The sequence below is a fragment of the Tupaia chinensis genome, unplaced genomic scaffold, assembly GCF_000334495.1.
Source record: "Tupaia chinensis unplaced genomic scaffold, TupChi_1.0 Scaffold149964_2, whole genome shotgun sequence".
Classification (NCBI taxonomy): domain Eukaryota; kingdom Metazoa; phylum Chordata; class Mammalia; order Scandentia; family Tupaiidae; genus Tupaia; species Tupaia belangeri.
The window spans coordinates 1,798,189-1,819,481 of NW_006209806.1; the positions used below are offsets into that span (position 1 = coordinate 1,798,189).

The 21,293-nt window shown below is 57.6% G+C and overlaps 3 protein-coding genes and 1 non-coding gene across 4 annotated transcripts in view; all 4 read left to right on the plus strand.

The window, feature by feature from the left end:
- The window catches only part of ANKRD24 (ankyrin repeat domain 24), a 16,223-nt gene extending 14,467 nt beyond the window's left edge, over nucleotides 1-1,756 (plus strand). Inside the window, 2 exon segments of the mRNA XM_027769604.1 lie at nucleotides 1,156-1,221; nucleotides 1,421-1,756. Of these exon segments, the coding sequence (XP_027625405.1) occupies nucleotides 1,156-1,221; nucleotides 1,421-1,498 (144 nt within the window). The 3' untranslated portion in view covers nucleotides 1,499-1,756.
- Nucleotides 1,757-3,748: 1,992 nt separating this feature from the next.
- On the plus strand, nucleotides 3,749-12,557 carry EBI3 (Epstein-Barr virus induced 3). Its single transcript, XM_006171794.3, has 5 exons — nucleotides 3,749-3,918; nucleotides 5,432-5,555; nucleotides 7,762-7,943; nucleotides 8,826-8,983; nucleotides 11,740-12,557. The coding sequence occupies exons 1-5, from the start codon at nucleotides 3,855-3,857 to the stop codon at nucleotides 11,875-11,877; spliced, it is 666 nt and encodes a 221-aa protein (XP_006171856.1). The 5' UTR covers nucleotides 3,749-3,854; the 3' UTR covers nucleotides 11,878-12,557.
- Nucleotides 10,935-11,042, plus strand: LOC114006742 (small nucleolar RNA SNORA26). The gene has a single exon (XR_003548428.1). It is a non-coding gene; the product is annotated as a small nucleolar RNA SNORA26 (small nucleolar RNA).
- A 3,692-nt stretch (nucleotides 12,558-16,249) lies between the features above and the next one.
- YJU2 (YJU2 splicing factor homolog) overlaps nucleotides 16,250-21,293 on the plus strand; it is a 9,977-nt gene continuing 4,933 nt past the window's right edge. The window contains 4 exon segments of the mRNA XM_006172292.3: nucleotides 16,250-16,361; nucleotides 18,035-18,135; nucleotides 19,252-19,396; nucleotides 20,290-20,424. Of these exon segments, the coding sequence (XP_006172354.1) occupies nucleotides 16,338-16,361; nucleotides 18,035-18,135; nucleotides 19,252-19,396; nucleotides 20,290-20,424 (405 nt within the window). The 5' untranslated portion in view covers nucleotides 16,250-16,337.

Below are 21,293 nucleotides of genomic sequence, written 5' to 3' on the forward strand. Positions count from 1 at the left end.
GCCTCCAGCCAGCAGGGGCATCACTATGGCTTGTCCAGCATCAGGTGGGGGGCCTGAGAGGAACCGGAGTGGACAGAGTAGTGGGGGCGTGTGCAAAGTGTGAGCAGAGAGCAGTTCTATGTCTTAGCCACCAGCTGCCACCCTGGTGCATGCCAGCAAATAGAGGCTCGGGGGCCAGCCAGCGGTTAAGGCAGCTGGATCCCCACATAGTTGATTGACCGGTTCAAATCCCCAACCCAATGGCTTGAAAAACACACCAGGCGTGTATGCATGCATGTCCAACATCCCAGAAGGAGGGAGAAATGGGGGAGAAGTGATTGCGACATGGCCATCCCCTGGGGTGTTTTCTCTGGCAAGTTGGAGAAACAAAACAAAACAAAATGAATACAGGTCGGCCTTGTGGCCTAGTGGTTAAGCAAGACAAATCCCACATGGCCGACCTCAGTTACAATCCTAACCCCGGTGGATCAAAAAACATGCTCCACACATGTATGTGTGCGCCCCAAGTCCTGACAGGATGGCGAGATGGGGAAGGGACTGTGGCGTGACCATGATCTGGTGGGGCTGCTTTCTCCCCGTCTCTGTCTCTAACCATCAAAAAATATATGGGACCATGGACCAGCAGTTGGCGTAATGGCTAAGTCGCTGGACTCCCATGTAGTCGACCACAGTTTGAGTCCTGGACCTGGTGGCTTAAACTCACGCCGGGCGCGTGTACTTGCGTGCCCAAGATCCCGAGAGGAGAATGGCGGAGAAGGGATTGCAGCATGGCCATCCCCCCTGGGGGGTGATTTCTCAATTTCTGTCTCTCTGTCTTTCTGGTGAGATATATATACATATATGTATGTATATATATATATTAAAGAGTTATTTAACTTCATTTATTTATTTTACTTTGACCTGAGAGGGGCAGAGCGAGCGAGAGAGAGAAAGTGAGAGAGCAAGCCGCCAGGTCCAGGACTCGAACCACGGTCGACCATGTGGGAGTCCAGTGCCTTTAATCACCATGCCACCTGCCGACCCCAAAAACAATGTATATTTATACATTTATACACATGGACGTGCACAAGCACCTGTGTGCGTCCGCCACGTGAAAGGGGGCGTTCTGGTGTCATGCTGGGGGGAGTTCTGCCTTCTGAGCCCCCCCGCCCACAGGAGGCAGCGAGGGACCACTGTGCCGTGGTGGCCTTGTACAGAAGCCACCTGCTGTACGCCATTCAGGTGAGTCCCCAGCCCCCAGCTCCGGCTCTGACCCTGCCTCTGCGCCTCCATTTCCCCACCTGGACCGAGGGAAGGGGGCTGTTGTGGAGAGAGGTCATTGGTGGGTGGGGCCTCCCCTGCCTTCTCCCTAGGCTGGGTGGTCTTGGTGGGGACAAGGAGTCGCTGGGGCAGGGTGCCGAGGTCTCTGCTCCTCCCCCAGGGCCAGATGGACGAGGATGTTCAGGGGATCCTGGGCCAGATCCTGCAGATGCAGAGGCTCCAGGCTCAGGGCCGCTGAGGCTGCCAGAACTCCACCTCCACCTCGGAGCACCCCCAAGCCCTGCCTGCCTCCCCCACACCCCAGGGCTACCAGGCCCTGCACTTCTGCCACCAGCTGGGGCCCTTCCCTATCGTCCCTGGCTGGCGTCATCACCCCACCTGGTCACCCTGGGCCTGGGTCCCCCACCCCGCCCACACCACCGGAGAATCTGTGAGTCCCCACGTCCCCCGGTCGCGTCCCCAGACGCCGAGCAGGAATAAAAAAGCACACTGTGCCCCCGTGACGGTGTGGCCCCTGCTGAGGTCTGTCTGCGAGGGGGGGCCGCGGCCACAGCAGGAGCCCTGAATGCTCAGCCCCGAAGGGCGGGACAGCTCTGGCCACTGCCCAGGGGGGGCTGGGCTCCACAGGGCCACCGCGGTTCGAATCCCAGGCGGGAACACACGGCCTGCACATGAGCGCTGGGGAGCTGGAGGGCTGGAGGGCACTGTGGCCGGGCCGGCCCTGTGAGCCGCCTCTGCAACATCCCGCACGCCTTGCCACGCATTCAACCAACTGTGGGTGAAAGATGGTTGAAAAGGGAGGTGCAGGGGCCAGCCGCTGGCGTAATGGTTGTGTTGCTGAACTCCCACATAGTTGACTGCGGTTCAAGACCCAGACCCGGCTGCTTAAAATGCAGGCATGTGTGCGTGCGTGCCCAAAATCCCAGAGGAGAATGGAGGAGAAGGGATTGGGGCATGGCCATCCCCCCGAGGCTGATTTCTTGCTTTGTCTCTCTCTGTCTCTCAAAAGTACATGCACCCTATAGTGAAAAATCTATAAAAAAATAAGAAAAAAGACAGGAAGAGAAAAACACCCTGGGCTTATGTGTGTGCCCAAAATGATGAGAGGAGGATGGAGGAGAAGGGATGGTGGTGCGGCCGTCCCCCCGGGGTGCTCTCTCTTTCTCTCTCTCTCTCTGGCAAGCTCCTGTGTCCTATAGCAAATTAAAAAAAAAAGAAACTAGGGGCCAACCCAGATGACCTAATGGTTACTCTGCTGGACTCCCACGTAGTCGACCATGGTTCAAGACCCAGCCCCAGACCCTGTGGGCACATGTGGGTGTGTGCCCAGGACCCAGACAGGAGAGCTTTCTGTCTCTCTGTCTCTGCTTCTCTGTCTCTGATGAGTACATGGGCTCTATAGCAAAAATCTCTCTTGAAAAAGGAGAGAAAAAGCCTGCCGTGTGGACTGGTGGTTAAAGGAGCCGGATCCCACATGACCGACCATGCCGGTTCAGTCCTGGTCCCAGTGGCTTCAAAATCACACCAGGCACGTGTGCATGCGTGCCCCGAATCCAGACAGGGTGGAGGCGAGAAGGGACCGCGGTACAGCCACACCCCACTGAGGCGCTCCCTCTCCCTCTTTGGCAATGAAAAAGCGACCACCGTGACTGGATGGTGGGGCTCACCCTGGTGGGCGGTCACCTCCCGGCGGCCCCCTCTGCCAGTGGAGTTTTCACCTGTCGCCTGTCAGGACAGGAGCCACGCCAGCACAGGGGTGTCGGGGACGCTGTCAGGGCGCCACCCCACCTGGCCTGCTGCTGGAAAAGATGAGATCCCCACGGGGTAGGGGGATCCCCTTGCCAACGCTGGCCCAGCCCCTCGGCAAACCCCCCCGAAAACCCCAGGGGCTTCTCTGCAGTTTCCCTCCCCGAGAGGAGGCAGGACTGTGGCGGGAACCCTCTGGCCCTGGGGGTTTCCCGGGGCATCCCCGTGGCTCAGAGAGTCTGCCAGTGAGGAATGCCTCCCCGGGGCCTCTGAGCCAGGAGAGACAGAGAGACACAGAGAGAGAACGTCCCTGGTCCTGTCTCTTGGTCTCTGTCTCTCGGTGTTATCGTCTCTCCTTTCCCGTCTCTCTCCTCTCCCTGACTGTCTCTACCTTCCTGTCCCTCTGTCTTTGCGCCTCTGTCTCTCTCTGCATCTCTCCCTTTCAGTGTCTCTGTCTCCATTGTCTCTCTGTGTGTCTCTCTCTTCCTGCCCTCTTAGCATCTCTCTGGCCTCGTCACTCCGTCTCCCCCATCCCTGCTTCTCTGAGCGTCCTCTGTGCTGCTCTCTCAGCGGCCTCCCTCCCTGCCTGGTCTCTCTCCTCTCCCCGTCGTCTCTGTCTCTGCCCCCACCCCCTCCCCGGGCTTCCCCTCGGCGTGGAGGCGGAAGGAAGGCTGCGGAGCCGCTGTGCTGGGAAAGCCCGGCTGAACTTCTCCCTTAGGCACCTCCTCCTGCCCCCCGGAGGGGTGGCTGGGGCCGGGCCTCCCTGCCTGCTCAGACCTCGGGAGGGGAGAAGCCGCTGGAGGTCCCGAGGTCCCACGCGAGCGCCCAGCTCCTGAGAGCCCGCGGCCATGACCCCGAGGCTCCTCCTGACCCTCGCCCTCTGGGCCGGCTCCACCTGCCGTGGAAGGGAAGGTACGTGGGACCCCGGGGGCTCTGGGGCCCAGGCCAGACGGACATGCACGGACCTCAGGCTCCTCTGGGTGGGGACTCACGTGCCTGCGGGCTGCCTGCTGGTGGGATGGGGTTCCCACCCCTTGTAGGGATGGGGAAACTGAGGCACAGGGCTGTCACTCCAGGGTGACGGCCAGGCCGGGCAGCCACGGCGGGAGGTGTCTGACCCTCAGCCACAGGAGAAGGTCTGTCTTGCAAGCATCTCTTTGGGATAACCCAGGCCGCCTGCACTTTGACCAGAAACGTAGAAAAGGGGGTACAGGGAACAGCAGACGGCATAAGAGTAACATCGTTGCACTCCCATGTAGTTGACTGTAGTTCGAGTCCCAGACTGGGCGGCCTAAAACTCACGCGGGGCATGTGAGCCTGCGTGCCCGAGATCCTGAGAGGAGACTGGAGAAGGGACTGTGGTGTGGCCATCCCCCTGGGGGTGCTTTCTCGCTTTCGGTCTGTCTTTCTGGTGAGCACATGGGCCCTAAAGTAAGATCTCTCTTGGGAACCAGCAGTTAGCGTAATGGCTATGTCGCTGGACTCCCACGTAGTTGACCGCGGTTCGTGTCCCGGACCCGGTGGCTTAAAACTCACGCCGGGCGCGTGTGCGTGCGTGCCCAAGATCCCGAGAGGAGAATGGAGGAGAAGGGATTGCGGCGTGACCATCCCCCCTGGGGGGTGATTTCTCACTTTCTGTCTCTATGTCTCTCTCTGTCTGTCTGGTGAGCGCACGCGCCCTACAGTGAAAATCTCTCAAAAAATAAATAAAAATAAATAAAGTAAGATCTCTCTTAATAAGATAAAGGACAGGGGGCCAGCAGGTGGCTGATGGCTAAGGTGCTGGACTCGCACATGGCCGACCACAGTCGAGTTCCAGAAAGTGCTCTCCCTCTCCCTCTCTCTCTTCCTCTGCCTCTCTCTGGTGAGTGCATGTTCACTATTGCAAACATAACAATAACAGTAATAAATAAGGGGTCAGCAGGTGGTGTGTTGGTTAAGAGCATTGTTACTTGGCTGACTGCGGTTCGAGTCCCAGACCTGGTGGCTTGCTTTCTCATTTTCCTTCTCTCTCTCTCTCTCTTTCACTCTGTCCCTCTCTGATCAAATTAAATTAATTAATTGAATTCAATTAAGTTTAATAAAATAATTATTTTAAAATAATTAATAAAATTAAATAAATAATTAGAAAAGAATAATTTCAGAGAAGGAAAGGCAAGGCAAGGCGAGGTCAGTGAAAAGGCTCCCTCCTCCCCGGGTTCCCCTGGTGTCCCCTTAAAGCTTAGCTCCCCCCTCTGGAAAGCGGCGACCAGTTCCTGCCTGGCAGTGCCAACCGCGGTGACGAGGACCCTAGCCTCCACGTGTCCTTCCAGCCCACTTTTATTAGGGCCCCGTCTGTGCCCGGCACTGACGGCCCAGGCAGGGCGGGGGTGACTGCGCGGGGGTGAAAGTTCACCTCTCCCTCTCTCCTCCTCCGGGGCCCCAGCACCCCCAGCCCACCCCAGGGTGCAGTGCCGAGCGCCGAGGTACCCGATCGCGGTGGACTGCTCCTGGACCCTGCCACCCGCGCCGAACTCCACCAGGCCGGTATCCTTCATCACCACGTACAGGTCAGACCCCCGGCGGGGCTGGGGACACGGGGCTACCCGGGGGGCCGTCCCTGCCAGCCCTGCAGACCTCCACAGTCCTGCCCGGTAGAAGATGACATGGCACGTGCATGTCACGGGGGTAGGCGCTGAGATAAAGAAAGGGGTAGGATACATTTTAATCTTTTACTTAAGTAACAGCTGAGTAAGGGCTGGCCCCGTAGCCTGATGGTTAGGGAAGTTGGGTCCCATGGGGAAGGCTGCGGTTCGAATCCTGGCTCCAGGGGCTGGAAGACAATAAGAACGTGCACTGTCTCAGGACCTCTTCCCAGTGGTGGCATGCTGGGGGTCAGCGGGTGGCATGGTGGCGCAGGCACTGGGCCCCACGTGGCCAACGCCACAGCTCTCGTCCGGAACCGGCGATGTGGGAAACACGCCAAGTGCAGGCATGTGCGCGTCCCAGATGTGGAGAGAATGGAGAAAGGATTGTAGGGACCAGCAGTTAGCGTAATGGCTATGTCGCTGGACTCCCACGTAGTCGACCGCGGTTCGCGTCCCGGACCCGGTGGCTTAAAACTCACGTCGGGCGCGTGTGCGTGCGTGCCCAAGATCCCGAGAGGAGAATGGAGAAGAAGGGATTGCGGTGTGGCCATCCCCCCTGGGGGGTGATTTCTTGCTTTCTGTCTCTCTGTCTCTGTCTGTCTGGCGAGCGCACGCGCCCTATAGCAAAAACCTCTAAAAAACCAGAAAGGATTGCAGCATGGCCAGCCCTCTGGGGGGTGATCCTCGCTTTCCCTCTCTCGGTCTCTTTCTGCGGAGTCCACATCCCCTATAGGGAAAATCTAAAAAGAACAAAAATCACATGTTGAAACAGTATTTTGGGTGTTCGTCTTAAACAACCTCATGTTAATTCATGAGTGTAAGCACAGACATAATTAAATGTGAATCTATAAGCGTTCAATTACATTACATGATACATATTAGGAATACTTAGCTGTTTTTTAAACTTATTTATTTCTTTTTTAAGGTTTCTGCCATAGGGCGTGTGCACTCACTGGAGAGAGACAGAGACAGGTTAAGTGAGAAATGATCCCCAGAGGGGATGGCCACGTTGCAACCCCTTCCCCCATCCTCCTGCCGGGACTCTGGGGACACATGCACACGCACCCCATGTGACCCTCAGGCCACCGGACTAGGACCGCAGTGAGCCACTGGGAGTCCGTTCACACCACCCGCTGACCCGCTTCGCTGGTTTTTAGTTGCCGGAGGGTCCATGTACTCGCAGAGACAGAGAATGAGAACGCGCCTCCCCTGGGGCGTGGTCACACATGCCCTTTCTCCTCCATTGCTCCATTCCGCGGTGTTTCGGAGTGCACACACACATACACATGCACAGCCATATGCACACACGTGCACACACATGCACACACGTGCGTACACACATGCACACATACATATGCACACACATGCACACACATGCGCACACGCACACATGCATGTGCACACACGCACACACATGCATATGCACACGCGCGCACACACAGACATGCACACGCACATATGCACACACCCGCATATGCACACACGCGCACACCTGGTATGTTTTTAGGGCCAGCAAGGCCGGGATTCAAACCACGGTTGGCCATGTGGGATCCAGCCACCTTAACAACTAGGCCACACGACCTCGGGGCCACATTTTAATTGCTCCCTAGCCCGGGTGGCTAGCTCCTAGGACCTGCGTCCAGGCAGAAGCGGGACTTGGGAACAGGCAGGAGGTTTTTACTGGAGGTGACCAGCCAGGGCCTTGACATTCAAAAGGTCCTGGCCCTTTCCCCTTCCCGGAGGGCTGTCAGAAATCAGAGAATCTCCGGTTTTCTTCAGTTTATTGATCTGTTATACCAGCGAAAGTGCGACAGAGACAGGCTCCCACATCCCGCCGCCCCAGCCCGGCCCATCCCAGACCATCCTACCTGCAGGAGCCTGGCGCTCAGGGAGGCCCGACACAGTCCCAGGGCCTTTAAGCTGGGGGTCCAGGAGGGTTGGATTCTCACGGTGGAGCCGAGCCCTGAGCCCTGGCGCTTCCCTGTGGCCCAGCGTCCTTGGGCTCCGAGGTCAGGGGAATGACGCCCAGGTACGTCTCCACGGTCCCAGCCTCTCCGTGGAGCAGCCCGGCGGGGACGGCAGCCGAGGCCCAGTTTCTCGGGCCCTCACGGTGCGCACCTCTGTCCAGGCTCGGCGTGGCCCCGCACGGGGAGAGCCGGCCCTGCCTGCAGCGGGCGCCCGGGACCCCCAGCTGCACCATCCCCGACGTCCAGCTCTTCTCCATGGTCCCCTACGTGCTCAACGTCACCGCCGTGCACGCCGGGGGCGGCCGCAGCAGCAGCTTCCTGCCTTTTGTCCCAGAGCGCATCAGTAAGTCGGGTGTGAGGGGAGGGCGCCCGGCTCCCTTCCCACCTGCGGTCCAGCTGTGGCCGCGGGACCTTGCACCTGCCCTGCCGCTAGTCTGTGCTCCCGGCTGCCGCCAGAGGGCGCCCGCGAGCGCCGGGTCAGGCCGTCCCTCTGCCCACAGGCTCCCCCCAACCCGCAGGACCCTGCATGGCCCACGCTGTCCCTCCCTGCGCTCCCTCTCACATACCAGCCTCGGGCCTGCCCCCGGGCCTCTGCACACCCGGGCCTCCACCTGGAATATCCTCCCCCAGGTCCCCACGTGCCTCCCTCTGTCACCTCCTCAGGTGGCTGCTCAGACATCACCTCCTTAGTAGGGGAACCCCGAGGACTCAAACCTGGTTAGAAATTGCAGCCCTTTGCCCATTGCTAGGGGGTGGAGAACCCAGTCTATTGTTCCTTAGAGAGTTAAAGGCGGAGCTGCCCCACGGGCAGATCTGCCCCAGGAGCCAAAGTGCAGGTGCAGCCGGCACTCAGGGCAGCACCCCATGTGTGAGGCGCCCAGGACGGGCAGGCACACGGGGCCCGGGAGGGCTGGGGGGACTGCTTTCTGAGGGTGAGGGGATGTTCTAGGGGGAGGTGGCGGTGGAGGGGCACAACTCTGTGTTCAAAACAGAGACTGTGTCTGCTTTAGAGGGGGGAGTTTTATTTTTGTTTTTGTTTTAGAGATGTTCACCGTAGGGTGTGCGCACTCGCAGGGGAGACAGAGAGCGAGAGCTCTCAGCTCCCGGGAGCCGTGTCCCCTGTATCCGGGACAGCACCCGGCACCCGTGGAGGCTCAGTCCACATCTGGTTGAATGAATGAACAACCCTGTGGTCCCCTGACCCTGCTTCCTGCCTGTCCGTCAGTCAAACCAGACCCTCCGGAAGCCGTGCACCTGCGCCCTCTCCCCGGGCAGCGGCTGCAGGTGCATTGGGAGCCCCCTCGGTCCTGGCCCTTTCCGGAGGTCTTCTCCCTCAAGTACCGGGTCCGCTATAGGCGACTGGGAGCCACGCGCTTTCGCCAGGTGAGGAGGCCGAGGGGGCTGGCGGGCCGGGCAGAGGCGTGGGGTGCCCAGCGTGGGAAGGAAGGGTTCCACTCCCGGGGGTCTGCCCCAGGGACTTGGGAAAGGACTCAGACGAGAGGTGGTGACGCCACACTCCCAGCCTCAAACACTGGACCTGTGGGAGGCAGACGGACACTCAGACATGGCCGTCCACATGGGGGACTGTCCCCAGCCGTGAGCAGGCAGGAGCCCCACCCGGCCTGACCCGGCTGCTCCTGGACACTGCGTGCCCAGGGAGCGACGCCAGACAGAGGCCACGCAGGGCAGGACCCCGTTACGTGACATGCCAGGACCAGGCAGCCCACAGGGACAGGGAGGGAACGCATGGGCACAGGGCTACTTGGGGGGTGAAGAGGAGGCTTTAAAACTAAACAGAGGTGACAGTTACTCAAGAATGGAAAAGTACAAAATGCAGGGGCCAGCAGGTGGTGTGGCGGCTGGGGCGCAGGACTCCCACGTGGCCGACCACGGATCAAGTCCCAGACCTGGCGGCTTGCTTTCTTACTTTCCCTCTCTCTCTTATTTATAATAATAATAATAATAATAAAGATTAAATAAATGTTTTTAAAAATATCCCAAAGAGGGAGAGATGGAAAAGGGTTGAAGTGTGGCCCCCCATGGGGGAGGCTTTCCCCTCTCCCTGTCTCTCTGTCTCTGTCTCTCTGACAAGTGCTTGCGCCCTCTAGGTCAAACTATGGCACAGGTGGTAGGGCACCGCCTCGTGAGGCTTGGAGGCATGGGAGACCAGGGTTCGAATCCCAGGCCAACCTACTCCGCCTGGCAGGGCAGCATGCGCCCTAGTCCTGGTGAACCGGGAGGGTGGAGCGGGTCGGAACACCAAGGTCCTGGTAAGGATGCCCCTCCTCCCTCCTCTTTTTCTCTCACTAAAAAGGAAACAAAAGAAAACAAAAAGGCACCTTTCCTGTGCCTCCTGATTCTTTTGAAGTTGTTGCCCTGGGTGCCTGCACTCCCGGGAGGGAGAGTCAGACGGGGAAGGGGAGCGCTCGCCCCGCAGGAATGGCCACGGCCACCGCCACGTCGCATTCCCGTCCCCGTTCTCCTCCCTGGGCCCGCAGACACGGATGCCTGCTGTGGTTTTCAGACGCCGAGTCCAGGACTCGAACCGTGACTGGCCATGCGGGAGTCCGGCACCCTACCTACCACGCCACGTGCTGGCCCCACTTTTCTCTCTATTTTTTCTTAAAGAATCATTTTATTTAGCTACTTATTTATCATTATTCTTTAGAGAAGTTTTTGCTATAGGGTGTGTGCACTTACCAGACAGACAGACAGAGAGCGAGAAATCACCCCCCAGGGGCGATGGCCACGCCGCCATCCCTTCTCCTCCGTTCTCCTCTCGGGATCTTTGGCACGCGCGCACACGCACACATGCCCGGCGTGAGTTCACGCCACCAGGTCTGGGACTCGAACTGCGGTCGGCTCCGGAATGAGCCATTACGCTAACGGCTGGTCCCAGCTATGTCTTTCTTTCAGTTTGACCAGAGAGGGGCAGAGCAAGAGGGAGAGAAAGAGAGGCCCGGGACTTGAACCGCAGTTGGCCATGTGGGACCCAGCGCCCTCCAGCGCCCCGCCACCTGCTGGCCCTCCCTTTTTTGCCTTTAGTCTTGCTGTGGGGCTCTGAGCTGCCAGGTCTGGGTCAGACTAGAACCATGCAGTCGGCCATATGGGATCCAGCCCTTAACCTCCAACCACCTGCTGGCCCTCCTGTGCCTGTTCAAGGCTATGCAGAGCTTTAAGAGGCCAACACGCGGGGCCAGCAGGTGGCGTGGTGGCTCAGGGGCTGGGCTTCCCAGATGACCAACCACGGTTCGAGTCTCGGACCTGGCAGCTTGCCTTCTCGCTTTCCCCCTCTCTCTGGTGAACTCATGTGAAAGAATAATAATGATAAGACATAAAATAAATAATGTTTTTAAAAAGGCTAACACAGAAGAGTAAGTCTCCTAAAACCCGGAGATGAGACTCTCAAGGTCGGTTTTGGTCCCTGAGCGGAGTCACAGCTGAACAGGAATCTGTCCCCACTCCCACGGTTCGGAGAACAAGTGCCACGTGGAAACGGAAGCCCTGCTCGGACGTCCGCAGCCGTGTGCAGACCCGTCTGGGGATCTTGCTAGTGCTTCCCCTTAGGAAAGGAGATCTGGAAACTTCCGTGTTCTCGGAGCGCGGAGACACCTGGAGCAGTATGCGGGGCTTTTTCTAGAAACGACTGGCGATAAAACAAAAACTCAAGAATTTTTCTTCTGTTTGTTTAAATGGTCATTTACAAATGTTTTTGGGAGCCAGCAGGTGGTGGGCTTGTTGAGGTGCTGGACTCCCACATGGCCAACTGTGGTTCGAGTCCCAGACCTGGCGGCTGACTTTCTCACCACCCGGCAACTAAAATCTCACGCCGGGCGCGTGTGCGTGCGTGCCCAAGATCCCGAGAGGAGAATGGAGGAGAAGGGATTGTGGCGTGGTCATCTCCCCTGGGGGGTGATTTCTCTCTCTCTCTCTCGCTCTCTCTCTCTGTCTCTCTGCAGGGAGTGCGTATACCCTACAGCAAAACTAAACCAGAGAGAGAGAATAGAGGGGCAGATAGGGACACAGCCGGGAGGGCAGAGAGCCCTGGAGCCGAGGGTGGGAGCCGCGCCTGGACAGCGAGGACTGGGCGCTGGATGACAGTCCTCCCGCCCTGCCCTCAACACCCTCTCTGCTCTCAGGTGGGGCCCATCGAAGCCACGTCCTTCACCCTCAGAGCCGTGCGGCCGCGAGCCAGGTACTGCGTCCAGGTGGCAGCCCAGGACCTCACAGACTACGGGGAGCCCAGCGACTGGAGCCTCCCTGCCACGACCCCCTGACCGTGGGCACGCGGGGGCTCCCCCATGCCCCGAAAGACAGCTGGGTCTCCGCCGTCCGCCCCGCCTGGGTTCGAGTGTTGGTTTCGCTGCTGAGTAACCTTGCCCAGCGACTCTGCCTCCCCAAGCCATCCCAGTCCGCGTGATGGGGTGGACGTGGCCCTTGGGGCGTCGCGAGCTGTGACTGAGAGGTCTCCATTACTGCTTGATTAGAAAAGAACCTTTGTTGGAATCAGGACCCCACCTTCGCTCAGATCAGACGGGAGGGCTCAGCCCTGGCCCCTGGGGGAGTCTGAGACGGGAAGGACATGGAGGGCCCAGCCTGGGGGCACTGGCTTGGTCAACTGAACTGCAGCGCTGGAGGCCCCATGGCGGACGTGTGTTCGGAGCCCCAGGCCAGCCCGAAAGCGTGTCGGGTGCGTGTGCCCCAAATCCTACGGAGTGGGGCGAGGGAATCGTGTGACGGCCTCTGCTCACGTGTCTCTGTCGGTTGCGCCCTCGCGCCCTCACACGCATGAGCTCTCTACTGTGTTTATCGTAAACGCAACACAGAAACGTTCATTAAGAAAAGGGGCCAGCCCCATGGCTGAGTGCTTAAGAAAGCTGGAGCCCCGGGACCAGCAGATGGTGTAACGGATACGTCGCTGGACTTCCTCGTAGCCGACTACGGTTCAAGTCCTGGACCCAGCAGCTTAAAACTCACACCGGGAAGCCAGCATGTGGTGTGGTGGTTGAGGTGCTTGACTCCTACATGGACGACTGTGGTTCGAATCCTGGACCTGGTGACTTGCTTTCTTACTCCCTCTTTTTCTCTGGTCAAATTTAATAATAAATAAGTAAATACAGTTATAATTATTTTAAAAAGAGATTTTCTCTGGCTTTCATTTGTGATCCTAGGATCAGAATGTACTACACTTCATTGAACAGAACCAGAACCAGAACCATGAGCCAGACGGAGGTGGGGCTTTTACAGACAGACGGGGCCCAGGAAGCAGAAGCGGAGGATGAAAAGGGACCAGTCATTTCCGAATCCCTCTCCCTGGAAGGTGGGGACCGGGAGACAGATTAATGGAAAATAACTGGGTGGTTAATATCTAGTTACTTTAAAAAACAAAACAAAACAAAACCTCCTGTCATCGATGTCTCCTACATAATGATCACACGTCCTTGAAACTCTTGGGCACTGCGGGAGGTGACGCCACCGTGCACAGCCACAGGGAAACACGCGACACAGCCGCCTTCCCACTCGGTCATCCCACGGCTGCGTACATGCCAAGGACAGGAAGTCCACGTGTTGGCGAGGTATCCTCATGTCCAGGTTTTGGAGAGCTATTTACAACAGCCAAGATGTGGGGTCAGCCTAAGTGACCAACTACCAATGGGTAGAGAGAGACAATGTGCCTCATAATCACCGTGGAATACTGTTCAGCCACAAAAAAGGAGGGACCCGGGGCCAGCAGGTGGCATGATGGTTAAAGGTTCATGATCCCCACATGGCTGACTGCGGCTTTAGTCCCAGACCTGGCGACTTCTTGCTTTCTCACTTTCCCTTTCTCTCTCTCTCTCTCTCTCTCTCTGGTCAAATGATTAGAATAATAATAACAGGGGACCAGCAGGTGGCATGGTGGTTAAGGGGCTGGAGGGCGCTTGTTGGTTAAGGGGCTGGACACTCCCACATGGCTGACCACGGTTCAAGTCCTGGACCTGGCGGCTTGTTGTCTCTCTCTCTTGTCAAATTAAAATAAAATAAATGAATAAATAAAATAAAGAACAAATGGAATTAAATAAATGATTTTTAAAAAATTATTTTATTTATTAATTCATTTATTTTAATTCAACCAGAGAGAAACACACACACACACAGAAAGTGAGAAAGCAAGCTGCCAGGTCCAGGACTTGAACCATGGTTGGCCATGTGGGAGTGTCCAGCGCCTTAGCCACCACACCATCTGCTGGTCCCCAATAAATTATTTTTTTAAAGGATGGATCCCTGTCATTTGCGGCAAATGGGAGGACATCGGGTTGCTTTTTGTTGTAAGAATGAAAAGCAGAGGGCACTTCATTTGCCGGCTGTTCTAAACTGGCCTGTTTGGCGATTTGGCCAGCTCGCGCCCTCTCTCGGTCTCGCTCTCGCTCTCTCTCTCTCCTGATGCCTCAGAGAGTCGGCTACAGTCTAGGTCCTCCCTGGAGATGTGGAACTGCAGCACGAGTGAGCCCGTGTCGGTCCAGCCCACAGACACCTAGTGCTGGAATTCACCCCCAAACAAGGGCTCCTGTTCGCTGTATTTCACGGCCGTTTCAAACGTGCTCTCCTTGTAAAGGTGAAAGCAGGGAGTTTCCTTATCACAACGCCTACACTTGGCCTGTTAGGCCCTGTCATCTGTCCCTCTTCTCTGATCTTTTAGAAAGGCAAGTGAAAAGCTAAGTCTCACCTTGAGACACAGAACTTCGCCTGAGCTAGTCCACGTTGGCTTGGTCTCTTAGGGCACATGGAAGAGCTCAGGCCAAACCCCTGGACTCCTGTGAATTTTACCTCGAGCACTGACACATTGTATGATCTGCAGCTGATTCGCCAGGACCAGAGGGGGTCCTTGGTTTGTCTGTCACTTGCCTCAAGGAGACAACAGACCCGACAACTGAGTCGTTTGCCAGCTGCACGGAGCAGCCCATGACTACAACACCAGGTCTTGATGCAAGAGGAGTTTTATTGCATAGCCAACCAGCAGGGGGACAGGGACACCCCAGACACTGTCTCCGGGTGGGGAGGGAGCGCAGTCTTTTATAGAGCAATAAGCTAGAGGGCCATGGGGTGAGGTGGTTTGGTAGTTACACATTGGTCGGTGCTAGGGGCCTCCTAAACTTACAGGCGTTCTAGTCCCGGCTGCAACAATTGACTGCACCCTGCCTTTCTGCTCTTCTCCCCACAAACCCAAGTCCTAACCTTTAACTCCCCTTGCAACCGGCGTTTTCATTCCCAGGTGAGTGCTCACATGCAGCAGGCCAGCCTACAGTGAACAGAACGGGGGTTTCTGTTTAGGCCAGCTCTAGCTGCTCTCTATAGCGGTCCCTAGAGGCGCAGGAATCTCATGCCTCGTTTTCTGATGTGTTCCCAGTTTGTGAAAACAGTATCTGACGTAGGTACATACATCAAATGCGCAAAGAAGCTGGGAAGGAAGGAGGTGGGATGTCTTCTTCGAAGGGAAGATGCGGGCGGCAAGAGACATTTGGGAGACCCTCAGTGTGTCTGGGACGTGAGTTTGGAGCCGGATACTTAAGCCTATGCCTGTGGCTCCAGATAAGCATAGTTGGGGCGTCCATGTGTCCCCAGATTGTAGCCCCCAATGTGAGCGCTCAGGGCGCAGGAAGGCTGTGTGAGTTCCAAGGCTCAGCAAACCAGGTAGGTACTAAAAAAAAAAGTGCATAGAGAACTTCACGACTAACAGCAGTCCAGTCATGCCACTAACTTATTTATTTAATTCCATTTGTTATATAAATTATTATTATTATTTTAACTTAACCAAAGAGAAACAAAGGGAAAAGTGAGAAAGCAAGCCTCGAACTCATATTTCCCTTGTGAGAATCCACCACCCTGAACCGCCACGCCACCTGTTAGACCAGGCGCAGGAATCTCATGCCTCGTTTTCTGATGTGTTCCCAGTTTGTGAAAACAGTATCTGACGTAGGTACATACATCAAATGCGCAAAGAAGCTGGGAAGGAAGGAGGTGGGATGTCTTCTTCGAAGGGAAGATGCGGGCGGCAAGAGACATTTGGGAGACCCTCAGTGTGTCTGGGACGTGAGTTTGGAGCCGGATACTTAAGCCTATGCCTGTGGCTCCAGATAAGCATAGTTGGGGCGTCCATGTGTCCCCAGATTGTAGCCCCCAATGTGAGCGCTCAGGGCGCAGGAAGGCTGTGTGAGTTCCAAGGCTCAGCAAACCAGGTAGGTACTAAAAAAAAAAGTGCATAGAGAACTTCACGACTAACAGCAGTCCAGTCATGCCACTAACTTATTTATTTAATTCCATTTGTTATATAAATTATTATTATTATTTTAACTTAACCAAAGAGAAACAGAAAGGGAAAAGTGAGAAAGCAAGCCTCGAACTCATATTACCCTTGTGGGAATCCACCACCCTGAACCGCCACGCCACCTGTTGGACCCTATGCAGCTAATTTTAACAAGCCACTGCAGACCATCCTAGGGCAAGCAGCAGCTCCTCGGACAGTCCCCGGAACCTTTACTTCGTACCATTGGAGTTGCAACTGCGACCGGAACACAACAGGACCTGGAATTTGATAGGCGGGGATGGCACCCAATGAAAACGAAAAGTTGTGTAAGCGTCAGCCAATAACAGGGGCCGGAGGAAGTGACGTTTCCGGAAGTACAGGGTACTGTAAACGCGCAATAAATACCAAGCCTAACGAGTTGTCTGGTGCTCGTGAGACGAGTAGGAGGCCAAGATGTCGGAGCGGAAAGTTTTAAACGTAAGTATAGGGCGACTAGAGCTTTTCAAGTGACGTGGGACATCCGGAAAGTCCAGGAAAGTGGGGCTTCCTGTAGCCTCCTCCTTGAACCCCTTTCTTTCTCAGCGGCCTTCCGCATGACGGGTCTCCCCAGCTCCTCCCATTCATCCTGCGTGGGGGGTGGGCCTTCGCCAAACCGTCTTCTCCGGGCTGGGAAATGCCCAATCACCGGTGGTGGTGGTGGGGGTGGAGCTCGAGCTACTTATGCAATCGCTTCACCTGATTGGGTTTTCCGAAGGGGATTACCCAATCACATTTCTTATGGGGCGGGGTCTCCCGCTAACCAATGGGATCCCAGCCTAAAAACACGCCCTGCACCTGTTCTGCTGGTGGGGGCCCTTTCAGTGGTCTCGGCTGCTCCCCACAAACTACTGGGGGAAATCCAGGCTCTGCTCGCCCACGGCCCCAGTCTCTATGCCACACACACACCCCGAGTTATGTAGCTAGAGCTGAAACCTGCAAAACTCAGTTTCCTCCCCCAAAATGAGCCCGTTGCTCTCCCCTCGAGTCTTTGCAAGGCGTCAGTGAAGCCCGCGAGACGAAGCGCTGTGTAGTACCTGGGCGCCCAGTGGGTGCTTAGAGCCCTCACTGCTTTATTTTCTGGGCATCCCACGGAGTCATTTTCCATAATGCCGCCTCAGCTCCTGTGCAGAAGTGATCTTGCTGTAGGTTTTTTCCTGCAGGTCTTGCCCGTGGCGGGCATCTGGGAGCTTGGATTTCAGGCGGTTCTCAGTTTCCTGCCAAGAATGACTGTGGGTCCTCAAACCGCGTGTGCCCAGTGTGGTTTACACAACCCCGCTGTCCTTCCAGGAGTCTGGAATCTTGGCACTTGCTGGGCAGAGGGTCCCGTGTGACCAGCCCCCGGTGGAGACCGTGGGTCTTTCTGAGCTTCCCGGGTTGGCATTTCACACGTGTTGTCTTAACCCATCTGGGGAACGTCACTGACCCTGTGTGACTCCTGGGAGAGCCCGGAGAGGGATCTGGAAGCTATGCCGTTAGCCTTTGCTAATCACGCTGTTATTCCACCGTAATAAACGGTGGGGCCAGCGAGTGGCTTGGAGGGTAAGGCACTGGACTTCCATATGGCCGACTACAGTTCCAGTCCCAGACCTGTGGCATGAAATTCACTCCAGGGGTACATGTGCATGCCCGTAATCCCAGGAGGAAAGTGGGGAAGATACTGTGGCCTGGCCATTCCCCCATGGGAGTGATTTCTCATTTTCCCTCTCAGTGTCTCTCGGTCTCTGTCTCTCTAGCAAGTGCACACACCTTGTGACAAAAACCTAAAAAGAAAAGGAAAAGAAAAACATGCCAGGTGCACGTGCCCAAATCCCAGAGGACAGTGGAGGAGAAGGGATCGCAGCGTAGCCATCCCCCTTGGGGGCGGGGTGATTTCTCACTTTCTCTCTTTCTCTGTCTCTGTCTGGTGAGTGCACGTGCCCTGTAGTAAATTGAAAAAAAGAGTTAAAATATACCCACGGCTATGAAGACGACATGGATTCCTAGGAGTGCTCCCTGCACTGGGCCTGGTGTGGTCCCAGGGACCCTCATGCAGCTCCCAGAGCCCCTGCCCTCTGGGAAGCCTTTCCTGCTTCCGAAAGCAGCGCCCCCTAATGCTTCCTCCTTCTCTGCAGAAATACTACCCGCCGGACTTCGACCCGTCCAAGATCCCCAAACTCAAGCTCCCCAAAGACCGGCAGTACGTGGTGCGGTTGATGGCCCCCTTCAACATGAGGTGAGCACCCCCTGGGGCCCCTCCCCAGTTGTGACCGACGGAGCTGGTGTCGAGACCCAGGCCTGGGCTGCAGCTCAGACCCCGGCGTCTCCACGCCGTTCTGTCCTCACCGTGAGTCAGGGTCAGACCCCGGACAGCCTGGAGCCCAGCTGGTGCCTGCATGAGGGCCTGACCCTCCCTAAGCCTGTGGGCCCAGAGACAAGTACAGAGCCCCCTGCTCGCCTCTCACTCCCAGCAGCCGGGCACGTTCCTGCCTCGGGGCCTTGGCGCCTCGGGGCCTTGGCGCGGGCCAGTGCCTCTGCCGGGGGCAGTCCTGCCCGCTCTCGTCGGGCCGCTCCTCTTCACCCTTTGGTCTCGGCTCAGGTCTCGCCCCTCCCGGAGGCTCCCTCGATGCCCTCACGGTATCCAGATGTCTTCCTTTTTATCACGTCACAGCCTCTTCTAACCCCCGTAGCTGTTGCCGTTCTAGCACGTCTGGGATCGTGCACGCCCCGCCAGAGGCACCGCGGGTCCTTGGCATTCTGTCCACACTGACGTGCCGTCCGCCTGTCCGTCTGTCCGTCTTGTCTGTCCGCTTCGTTCGTTTCATTCCTTCATTCCGTCGTTCCGGCACCTGCTGCATGCCAGGGTCGGTGACACGTGCCAGAGACCAAGGCCTCCTGGGGCCCACGGTGTCACGGGGAGTGGAGGGGACTCTCCAGGCTCAGGCAGGAGAGAGGCCCATGGCGGCAGGGCCGGGCGGCGGGCGCTTCACCGGGCCAGTCAGGAATCTTCAGGACAGACTAGAGGAGCTGTGGGGAGCCCGGTGTGGAGGCCCAGGCAGGACTGAGCAGGCGTTCGCAGGGGCAGGAGGCGCCGGCATCCAGGCCCGCGTGTGACAAGGGCAGGTGGCGGGGGCCGCGCCCACAGCCTGCTCCTAGTCCATGTGTTTCCACGGAGGCCACGTCCGAGGGGCCGAGCCCCAGCAGATGGGACTGGGGAGAAGCGCTTAGCGGGTCGGGGTCTCCCGAGGGAGGGCACTGCCTGGCACCGGAAGCCGGCCTGCAGTGGCACCGGAGCATCGCCCGGCAGCCGCAGCCACAGCCCCCGGCCAGCGCGTCCCCGTCTGCCCCGCAGGTGTAAGACGTGCGGCGAGTACATCTACAAGGGCAAGAAGTTCAACGCGCGCAAGGAGACGGTGCAGAACGAGGTGTACCTGGGCCTGCCCATCTTCCGCTTCTACATCAAGTGCACGCGCTGCCTGGCGGAGATCACCTTCAAGGTGCGCGCTGGGCCGGGGCCTCCCCCTGCAGGCAGTCCTCCGGAGACCCGCTCGGGGAGACGCGCAGGGCACTAGCCTGTCGGGGCGGAAAGCGGACACGACGGAGGTGTCAGTCACGGGGGAGCGGAGCGAGCAGGCTGCATCCCGCCGGGCTGACTGCACAGTTCGAGTCCTGGGCCTGGCAGCTTGAGAAACAGGCCGGGCATGTGTGTGCACCCCAGATCCCGAGAGAGTGGAGAAGGGGCTGCGGCGTGGCTGTCCCCGGGGACCTTCTCACTTGCCCTCTCTCTGGCAAGCGCGTACCCCTGTGGCAGAAGCTAAGAACGACAGCAGGAGATGGGACATGCATTGCCGTGTGATGGGACCTGGCGGAGCCTGTGAGAGGCACGTCTTCAGTTATGGGTCCCTGAAGGATTGGGGAAGGGATGAGAATTCAGAATTTCCTCTTCCTGGGGAGTCAGCAGATGGTGTAGTGGTTATGTTGCTGGACTCCCACGTAGTCCACGCAGTTTGAGTCCCAGACCCGGTGACTTAAACTCACTCCAGGCACGTGTCTGTGGGTGTCCAACATCCCAAGAGGAGGACAGAGAAGGGGAGGCAACATGGCCATCTCCCCGGGGGGCGATTTCTCGCTCTCTCTGTTTCCCTCTGTGATTGTGGCAAGCACGTGCATCCTATAGCAAAAATCTCTTAAAAATAGTCTTCTCTTCCTATGCTTCTGTGATAGTTGGGTATCTTTTTTGCCACGAGCTTTTTATCTTTGATTGAAACATAAGATGTGGTTGAAATGTACAGAAAGTACATTTAAAATGGTACATTGTGGGGCCGGCCCATAGTGGTTAAGGCAGCCAGGTCCCACACGGGAGCTGACGTCTGCCCATCTTCCCTCCCAGACAGACCCGGAGAACACGGACTACACCATGGAGCATGGGGCCACGCGGAACTTCCAGGCCGAGAAGCTCCTGGAGGAGGAGGAGAAGCGAGTGCAGAAGGAGCGGGAGGACGAGGAGCTGAACAACCCTATGAAGGTGAGCTGGGGCCGTGCGCGCGTGAGTGTGCACGTGTGTGTGTACAGGGGTGTGCACATACGTGTGTGTACAGAGAAGGAGAAGCGGGTGCAGAGGAGCGGGAGGACGAGGAGCTGAACAACCCCACAAAGGTGAGCTGGGTCTGTGTGCACGTGAACATGTGTGAAAGGACAGCTGTGCACCGTGTGTGAGCGTGCAGGTGTGTACGCTGTGTGAGAGGACAATCGCGTGCTGTGTGTGATTGCAGGTGTGTGTGCCGTGTGAGGTCAGGCGTGCACCCTGTGAGGGGATGGGGTGTGAGGGGACAGGCACGCACCGTGAGATGGGACAGGTGTGCGTGCTGTGCGAGGGGACAGGTGTGCGCGCCATGTGAGGGGACAGGCGTGCGCCATGCAAGGAGACAGGTGTGCGTTGTGCGAGGGGACAGGTGTGTGCGCCATGCGAGGGGACAGGTGTGTGTGCCATTAAGTGGGAGTTCAGGTGTGCACTGCGTGTGTGGCCAGCGGGTGTACGTGGGGGATGCCGTGATGGCGAACTCCGTAGTGGCTCGGATTGTGGCTGTGTCGCTGCACCCGGCGTGTTCACTCTGGCCCGGGCCCACCTCCTCCGCAGCAGAGGCACTCCCCGTGTGCTATGGCTGCTGGGCCGGGCCCACCTCCCCACAGGAGGGAGACCTCAGAGACTTGGCCGTCACGGTTGCCTCTCCTGGGTCAGTCCAACACGGCCCCGCCGCTGGGACGCATCAGGCGGGCTCACACCAGGCCTGCTTGCTCCAAAGCCACCTCGCCCAGACCCGGGGTGGCCGGCCGTGCCTCCCTGGGCCTCAGTTTCCGTTTCTATAAAGTGGGGGAAGTGGCGGGGGGGGGTGA

Bases quoted from the DNA above. Each gene is read 5' to 3' on its own strand.
- EBI3 (XM_006171794.3), top strand. From the start codon at position 3,855: ATGACCCCGAGGCTCCTCCTGACCCTCGCCCTCTGGGCCGGCTCCACC. The intron at 7,944-8,825 runs GTAAGTCGGGTG...CCTGTCCGTCAG, and splicing joins TTTTGTCCCAGAGCGCATCA to TCAAACCAGACCCTCCGGAA. The intron at 8,984-11,739 runs GTGAGGAGGCCG...CTCTGCTCTCAG, and splicing joins GAGCCACGCGCTTTCGCCAG to GTGGGGCCCATCGAAGCCAC.